At 28.2% G+C, this 9,633-nt stretch overlaps 1 protein-coding gene across 4 annotated transcripts in view; it reads left to right on the forward strand.

Annotated features, from left to right (window-relative positions):
- Window positions 1-8,757, forward strand: part of LOC143241095 (major vault protein-like) — a 49,049-nt gene extending 40,292 nt beyond the window's left edge. For all 4 annotated transcript variants that reach the window (XM_076484637.1, XM_076484639.1, XM_076484638.1 and 1 more), the window contains exons 11-16: window positions 702-843; window positions 1,645-1,856; window positions 4,308-4,551; window positions 5,271-5,459; window positions 5,631-5,762; window positions 8,101-8,757. In XM_076484637.1, the coding sequence (XP_076340752.1) occupies window positions 702-843; window positions 1,645-1,856; window positions 4,308-4,551; window positions 5,271-5,459; window positions 5,631-5,762; window positions 8,101-8,118 (937 nt within the window). In that variant the 3' untranslated portion in view covers window positions 8,119-8,757. The remainder of the gene's footprint in view (window positions 1-701; window positions 844-1,644; window positions 1,857-4,307; window positions 4,552-5,270; window positions 5,460-5,630; window positions 5,763-8,100) is intronic.
- Window positions 8,758-9,633: the final 876 nt, after the last annotated feature.

Below are 9,633 nucleotides of genomic sequence, written 5' to 3' on the forward strand. Positions count from 1 at the left end.
TTTATAATAAAAAAGCATAATGTTATGTTAAATTTATTAACTTGAAAATAATGAGAAAATTTTCTTGTACTTCATAAAGAAGTTTTCAAGATTCTCAAAGAAATATCCTTGTAAATTAAAATAATTCAAAACTTATTAAAATTATCCATAGTTTCAAGAAATGTTAAAAATTTATTTAACTAGTAGTTGAAAGTAATACACATTATGTTATCATAAGTTACTTGATTACTCTTTCATACTGAACTGTGGGAAGCATACAAACATTATTCATAAAAATATGAGAAATATCCGTACTGGATATACATTAATAATAACAAAAGACACACAGTTGTGTATTTGCATTTAAGATAAAAATTAATCACAAAAACAGTAATGTTACAGTATAACGAAGGAAATATGCCAAAAGAAAGGTTAGTGAATACCTGAGACAAAAAAATATTGGCTAATACAGCAGAATTTAATAACTTATATTCTAAATTTCATTGTATAGAAAAAAAAAGTGATGAAAGTCTACTCAAATGTTTGTTATGAATTGTGAACTTAGATATTTATAACTTCAAAGTATTGAAACTAATCATTATTATAGATAGTTTTTATGGAATAAACTGTTTTCTGAAAGACATTTGTTTATTCAATACTTTGAAGGGTTTGTTTTCAGGTATATGAAGTACTAAAGCAGTTTTATTCATCTTTATCTTCAGGCATTTTGACGTTGGTAATAAGAGCCCTGAATCAGCTACTAAGCTCTTTAGTGTTCCAGACTTTGTGGGAGACTTGTGTAAGGCTCTGGCTTCTCGAATTAGAGGAGCTGTAGCTGGTGTCTTCTTTGATGATTTTCATAAGGTGAGGTTTAAGTAATTTGTTTTGAGGCTAGTTTGTTCTTTGTGTTATTTATAAACTAATATCCAGTCATGTTTTTGAGGCAAGTAATTGTTTTCAGTATCAGACTTTCTTAATGTAATAAATCTTTGAACAGCTATTGTTGTTTGTCAAAAGTTGTGGCACTCAGACAAAATAGTCACAGGATAATAATGATACTTTTGAACCTATTCTGATAGTAGTGAGTATTTTGTTACATTTACTTTTTATTTTTCCTAACAGCATATTTTCCTTTAAAAGTGACCTCAAGCATTAAATACTATTGTTGCTCTATGAATTTTGTTTCTCCAGCCTATTCTAATTAAAATAATTACTTTATTAATATTATACTTGAAACCTACATCTATACTAAAATTTCACCATTAAAATCATTTGTTGTAGGTATTAGTTTCATTATTTATACAAAAAATATGTTTCTCCTCCAATTTCAGAATTTACTGGCCAATCATATGAAACTATGTAGAAATATTCAGAGCACCACTTATGAAGATGTGCAATTATTTTTACTTTGTAAATATGTAATAAAAGAATAGTCAGTTCCTTCTTTTTGGGTAAAATAATTGGAGATTGTTAGTATGTGTATGTAGTTTAGAAAATGACAAAAAAAAGTGTCATACTGAAGATGTGAAAATTGGTTTAGAATACTTGGTAATTAAGACTAAAAGTTTCTCTTACATCATTATATGTACTTAGTATGTCTCAGAACCTCACTGATTAACTTTTTATGTGCTGTATCATTAATGTTTCCATTGTTATTCCATTCAGAACTCTGCAAGAATAATTCGACTAGCTGTTTTTGGGCAGGATGAGAACCAAAAAATAAGAAATCAGTTTTGTTTTCCTCAAAACAACCTTGTGATCACTAGTGTAGACATTCAAAGTGTAGAACCTGTGGATCAGAGAACAAGAGATTCATTGCAGAAATCAGTGCAACTGGCCATTGAGATTACTACTCAGAGTCTCGAAGCTGCTGCTAGGTAAGTATTTCTCAGATTAAGGTTTTTTATTAATATTAGAAGATATGATTATTTTGAACTAAAAGCTGATTTCAATTGTTTTACAAGTTGTGTTCCTTTTAGTGTACATTCACCAATTGCAGCACCAATGATTTTAAAGTAACAAGTTTATACTTAAATGCCATATTCCAGACATGACATAGAGAATAGGATCTCATTTCACGTGTGATTTTTACCTTGCTACTTATTATGAATAAGTAATCTATGGCTCTTAATCAGAACAATTTTTTTTTTAATTTTTGGTAATACAAGTCAAACATTTCCTTGTGAATCTTACAGTATACTTAATATACTTTGACTTGCAGTTATGAAATTAGTTTAAAGAGACTTTATATTTTCATTGCATTTAGACATTAATATTTACTACCCAAAGTAATTATGTTTTAATATTAAAAGATTATTGAGCTAAAATAAGGGTTTTGACATATAAATAAATTTAAAAAATAAAACATGATGAGGTGAAAATCTTGTATTAAGTTTTAACCTGCATATTATGTTATACATTAAAAATTTTTGCATTCTTCTAATATTATACACAAGCATGTTAAATCCTTTTTGGGTTTGTACAAATCCAAAAGGATTTAACATGCTTGTGTATAATATCTCATGTGAAGGTAGTATACCAAATGACAGCATTATTAAATATCATACACAGCTCTTTCTCTGTTATAATAATCTATATTTGATACTTTCATGAAGGACAAGTTCAACAGAGTTTTAGTTTACATATAGTTAGGGATTATTTTTCCCTTATAGTTGTTACTTGACATATCAAATAATTATGAAAGTTACTAAAGCCAAATGTAATGATTTATTTAACTTTACATTTCTTTTTATTATGTAGAAACCTTTTTTTTTTCATTTATTTGACTATATGTATTTTTTCTGTTAGTAGCCTATTAAAAAGCTATAATTTTTTATTGTGGCTCAGTAGTAATACAATGTAGCCTACATTATTTCTTGCTAATGAGTCTGATACTTAATTTTTCAAGAAACATTTTTGGAACTTCTGTAGCCACAGCTAGCTCAATTTCATTTTTTGAATCTCAATCCTAACAATATCTGAGTTTTATACCCTTCCAAGTGAATCTAGTTTGATCTGGATTGGAGAACAATTTGGAAACCCAATCACATTCGTTCATCCCCATAGACAATTAGTTCTCTCATGCACAGTACTTGAATATATGAAAATTGATATTTACCCTTGATATAATGCATGCATTTGTATATTTGAGTGTTTTGCTATATTGCCTTCATGCATGTTATGTCTTCAAAATTTTGTTTCGTTATAATTATGCCATCATTGTCAACCAAGCACATAAGAATACCTATAAATAGATTCACTCTGAGGTTAGCATGGTCACAACCACATGGGATTTCTTACAATAGACACTGGAGGCTTTAGGATTTGAATTGGGGACTCCTTATGTACCTGCTGGTCGAACGACATATTGATTTGTTTATCTTTTGAACACTTTCAAAGATTTTCTTCATTTTGATAATGTAAGAGTCAGAATGCATAAGATATTTAGAATAGGTCTTAATTCATTGTTTCTATCTTGCCACGATCCCATGTTGAACTGATATGTCTTGTTAAGCTGTAACTTTGTGCTCATACCAGTAACAATGACTTTTGTGTACAGTTGTCTTCTATGGTCCTGTAATTAGAATATATGTGTGTGTGTTTGCTTATATGAACCTTGACAATGTTGCTAAACTTGTTAATTCTTGATTGTTACAGTTTAAACATCTGTGATCATCGTGTGGGTTTATATGGGGCAACAATTTCTGACAGAAATTACACAAGTTGATAAAATGTTAATAAATCCTTTTTTATTCACAAAACATAAATATTATTTTTTGTTGTATATATTGTTTCATAACAAATCAATACAAGTATTATGAGTGAAACTAGTTTCAAAGCTCATTTCTCACTTCCATTCTTTTAGTTTGTTATATTACAGCAGGTAAACTTAAAATTGGAGCTTCTGCTATGGAGTTTTTTCAACTGCAGAGTTACATTTTTTTAAATACATGATGCCTGGTAACAAATGATTAAAACAATAAAGAATATTTTAGTAAATACATTTATTTATCAATTCTGGAATGAAATTTTATAATCTTAAAAATGTATTTTTAACATTTATCCAGTTGAGCTCACTTATATAGGTGAATTTGAAACTGCATAAATATCTTTACAGGTACAAAACTTGTGATCAGCTGCACATTAGGAAAACTCCTGTTCAAAATAAATAACTTTTTTCTTTATTACAAATACTAGTTATTTTTGTATTGGTATCTTCTCACAAATGAGAAATGTCTTTTTTACATGTTATTAAATTTGTTGTTAAATGTAGTTTCTTACTTAATTTGTTCAGCAACTGAGATAAAATGTTGCATACTGTTATTCAGGCATGAGGCAGAAAGACGTGAACAAGAAGCTAAGGGTCGTCTTGAAAGACAGAAGATTACAGATGAGGTAGAAGCAGAACATGCCCGAAAAGAACTGTTAGAGCTACAAGCTTCTAGCATGGTGGTAGAAAGCTGTGGACAGGCTAAAGCAGAGGCCCAAAGTCGAGCAGAGGCTCAGCGAATTGAAGGTGAAGCTGCAGTTGAGCAAGCCAAATTAAAAGCTGAAGCCATAAGAATTGAAGCTGTGAGTTTTCATAATTTTCAGTCAAATAAAAACTGCTGTTGTAGAATTGAAAATAGGACTTGCAGTAGAACAAGGCTATGAAAACATTAACATAGTTTTCAAATAAAACCCCATTGGAGCTATAAACTGATATTTGTTGTTAGTACTGTAGTTTTAACAAATTATTGAAAGACTGTTATTACAAAATCAGTTGATGTAATACTTTCTTTACCATGAATTTATACTTTAAACAATGAAAAAAATTAATACTCTGTCAGAGGTTTACTTCATAAAAAGAATGCTCTTTCATACTAAAAATTTTCTTTTGTAAAATGAACCTGTTTCACTTTTTCTGTGCTGGATATTTCATTTTCAAAATGAATCCATTTAATACTTTCTCTGTCATGAAATGAAAATTATAACACATTCTCTATCAAGTATTTTCTTCAGTTCAGTAGTGAAAAACAATTTACTGACATGGGATGTTAAACAAAACTTTCATTTTTCTAATTATTACTATATCTTATCTCCATGTTCCAGCAGCTTTAGATTATACTTGAATAAAGTTTGACAGTAAACCAAGCAAAATGTTTATTCCATACAATTTAATTTATTCTCTTTATTGTATAAGATAACACACTAATGTATGAGATTTTGTTAGATACTGGGTAATAATAAAGTAATTTAATATTACACTTGTGAAGATGTATTAAATACAGCTTGTTTTCTTCTTCTTCCAGGAGACAGAACTAGAACGACTAAGTAAAGCTCGAACAGCTGAGATTCATTATCTTCAGGAACAGAACCAGTTAGAAGTGTTAAAAGTTCAAGAAATTGCAGATATTGAGACACGCAAATTCAAAAATATAGTTGATTCTCTAGGTTCAGAAACCATCCGTTCCATTGCTTTGGCAGGTCCAGAATTACAGGTATTATTTGTATTATTAACCTTCACTGGTATTTTCATAGACACATCTCAAATACTTCAAAGGTTTATATATTTCTTCAATCTCTAACAATGGTATCATAATTTTGAGATATTATGAAAATATAAATGTAATATAAAATCTTTAAGCAAATAATCAAACATTTATTTTTAGGTGAAGCTTTTGCAAGGACTTGGCATCAAGTCAACTTTAATTACAGATGGGATGACTCCTCTCAATCTTTTCTCCACAGCAAAAGGCCTTCTGGGAATTACATCTCCTAAATCCCTTGAAGAGTCATCTAAGGTACAAATTTCACAGCTATTTAACTGTTTCAATATAATTTTGGTCAATTTGACCAACCATGTGACTTCATTGTATTCATTTAGTCTATAGATTTAATACTTCACACTATACTGAAAGTTAATATATCTTTACAAATTTCACAGACAAAAGATCACTTTTAGTAAAGTATTTTTCATAAACTAAAATAAAGTTTTGTCCGTGAATATATTAAGAATTTGTTTTGAATAGTCCATGTGCAAAGTAATTTTCATGTTTGGATTAAAAATACTTTTTCTCATCTCAAAAAATTCTCAGATTTCCTTTGTGTAATCCCTAAAACCTCCTAAATATATTTTAGACATGTTTTTTTTCAGTGAAACTTTATATTTTATCTGTTATTTTCTCTACTGTAACTCAAAAAAGGATTGGTCAATTTGCCTTACTTGGTAACCACCAAAAAAGAAATCTAAATAACCCCCCCTTTTCTAGAATGACTTCAATTTGTAATATGCAACTACATTCGTTTATCCTAAATAGCCTTAACCTTGTAACAATATACATTTATTTATAATTAAATTTTATTGTTTTACTATCCTTTGAACTGTGTGTAACTATCTGTACCATTATATTTTAAAATCACATGGTACATGTTACATCATCGAGTTACATTACTCACATGCTGCTTGCATGCTTCCTTCGTGATTTGTAAAACATTTTTATGATATTACTGTTTATTTTACACAATCTAATCAGTAACCTAAAAATATCCCTATTTTTTACATTTTAGTTACTTTCATAATAATAAATAAACATGAAAAAAATACTTAACCCAATTTTTTTTCTTGCTGTTAATTGTTGAGGACATTGAAGCCTACTTTGTTACACAAATAATGCATTAAATAATGCACCAAAGAGCATACACTCATAACATACAAAAAGAAGACATTTTTTCTGGCTTTCTAATTGTGTGACAAGAGCCATTACAAATTCATCTAAGCTCGTCTTTAAGTTTCTCACTGGAATGTTGTTTGTACTCTGAATTTGACTGTTATCTGTTCAAAACACAGTTATATATAATTAAATGTAAGGCAGAACTAGCACTGTATCCTGAAAGAAAGGATGTGACTTTGTATTTATAGCTCTGTAACCTAACAGAATTAAAGGCTATAGAAATTATGGTTTGTCTGAACAATAATAATTACTCTTTTTATCTTTTTTTTTTTTTTTTTTTAAGGAATAGTGTAAAATATATACAAGATGACTAAAGAAAATATGTCTTGTATCACAATAAGAAAATCAGGTTTTTGTTTAATATTTCCTTGTAGAATTAGGAACTTCAAACTTATATATATTCTTAAAATATGGATTGTTAGGTAATACTAATTAATGTAACATAAACAAAAGTAGTTTAATAAAATTTTGAATGTAAGACACTAACTAAAACTTTGTCATACATAGTAAAGGATACCCAGGGTGAAAGAGTTAAATAAGAATGCTCTATTTTTTCTAAATTAAGCTGACTATAGTTATAGAAGATAAAATGTAAGTTGATTCTTTTAGTGACAGATCAACAAGATTCACTAGATATGATAATGAATTTTGGTGTCAGAAATGTATTAATTAGTTTTTTTCAGTAAAAAGAAAACTTGAAATAGTATAATATGTTTTATATCAAGCATTTTCTTCAGTATTAAAGTATTTATAATCATGGTATGTTAAAAAAGACTTTCTTTTCTATAATTGTTACTATATCTTATGTTATAACACCTCAACATTGTACTGGAATAAATTTTTTTAACAGTAACCAAGCAGTGTCTGTTCCATAAAATTTAATCTCCTATATTATTTTGGATAAAAGTGCAATGAAAACATCAAAAAAATCTTCAAATAAAAATTGTATATAGTAAAACAGGGAAATTTGTTTCTTAAACCTCATTAAAGCTATGAGTTAATACTGGATATTGCTAATACTATAGTTTTAAATAAAATTTTGTTAAAACCATGGTATATAGCACAAAAAGACTGATTAAAATATCAATTAGTGTAATACTTTCTCTACTAAGGGTTTATCCTTTAAACAATGAAGAAGTTTAATACTTTATCAGGAGACAAAACTAGAATGATTTCTTCTCAACAGTAATAAACAGTGCAATAAATATAATCCTATGCTCCATATGTGTGTTCATAAGATACTGGAGCATAGGATTATATTTATTGCACTGTTTATTATAAAGATGTAGTTCTTCTTAGGACAACATTATATTGCTCAAGTTGTTTTTGGTTATTTTGTTATGTCGAAAAACACAACAGTGTCATACAAACATGTATTCATTAGTAAAATGCTGACTTAATGTTTCAGGGAGAAGAGGACACTTAAAAGTACTCTGCAAAATAAACACTTCAAAGGTTGGAACTGTTTTCATACCCAAATTTCTGTAGAATGCACATGCCTATTATACATTTCACATAGCTAATTGTGTGTTTAATTTGAATATGCAGTTACTTAATTCTAAAATATTTATGTATTATTAACTGGCATGTTTTAACTAATGTTTTATTACATCATTCAAATTCCTTTATCAATTAATAATACAACAAAGGAAACTAAAGATTATTAAAGAATTCCCACCATTGTAGTATCTTCAAGCTTTATATTAATGGCTTTAATAACTATCTGAAATGGCTTTTTGATTTTAGAATGTTCCAGATGGTTAAAACTTATAGAAGTTTGCTTTAATCAACATATTATTCTAAGAATGCTAATTAATGTCCAAGTATAATAGAAGATAGTTGGAAGTACACAGTTGCTGTCTGTTTTAAAGTGAATCATGTATTTTGTGTTAGATAAATTTACATATAGTAATTATATGTCTGAAATAAGTAGAAATAGTAAATGTGAAGTTTTGACTATATATTTCATCACTGTTCTGTTGATTTTGGTGATTTACCTGTATACTTAAATATAACTAATAAAATTTATATTAATGTATCTAGAATAAAAAACAAGATTACTCTTTCTGTTGTACTTTTCTCTTATTGGTGGAAATAGTTACATTTCTTTTGGTTTGCACAAAAATCACTTTACATTGAATTTCTCATCTGAAAGAAAAAATCAGTTAATTTGTGACAAACAGAGGTTAGTTAAAGTAGGTTGCACTAGCATTGAAACTTCAATAAACTGCATATGTATGCAATTTAAAGATGAACAAACTTGGCTTTGTGCTGAGGTGCTTTCTGGTGTAATGTTTATCATAATTCATATACAATTTTTATTTTTTATGCCATATACTTTGAATATTGTATGTAAAAGAAGATTTAGGAAGTGGGTATGGAATCACTTAGAATAGAGTAAAACAACTACTTCATCCACCTAATGTAGCTTGTAGAGGTTTTGAAGAATTTTGTTTGGATCAATATCATGAAACAGCATCTTGTAGGTTATATTGGTTTTAATGGAATAGACCATTTGAAAAACTATGCTGCTAATAGTATTGCTGCTAACTCATCAAAATGTGTACATATAGCCTTTTTTTCATAAAGCACAATAAAATGGTGACAAATTACTTTTATGAAGGACATAGTAGTTGGGTTGTAGATGTTTTTTGAAAAACTTGAATATGGAACAGCATTTACATGAGGAGAATCATCAACCAAATCCTGCAGACATTTAATCCATAAGAAGAAAAATTAAACAGAAGATATCTTATTTATGATGAGAATAAGTGGATTTTAGTCATACATGTAAACAATAACTCAACAGGTTTAATTACTTATTAAATGTATTTCACAAAATTAATTGCAAATGATAGGTACAGTTGAGTTACAAGGAATGAGATATGACAGATTTATGTAAAAGTATGTAATGGAAATCTTTATAGTTTGCAAAATATAT

Source organism: Tachypleus tridentatus, chromosome 13 (genome assembly GCF_004210375.1).
Source record: "Tachypleus tridentatus isolate NWPU-2018 chromosome 13, ASM421037v1, whole genome shotgun sequence".
NCBI lineage: Eukaryota > Metazoa > Arthropoda > Merostomata > Xiphosura > Limulidae > Tachypleus > Tachypleus tridentatus.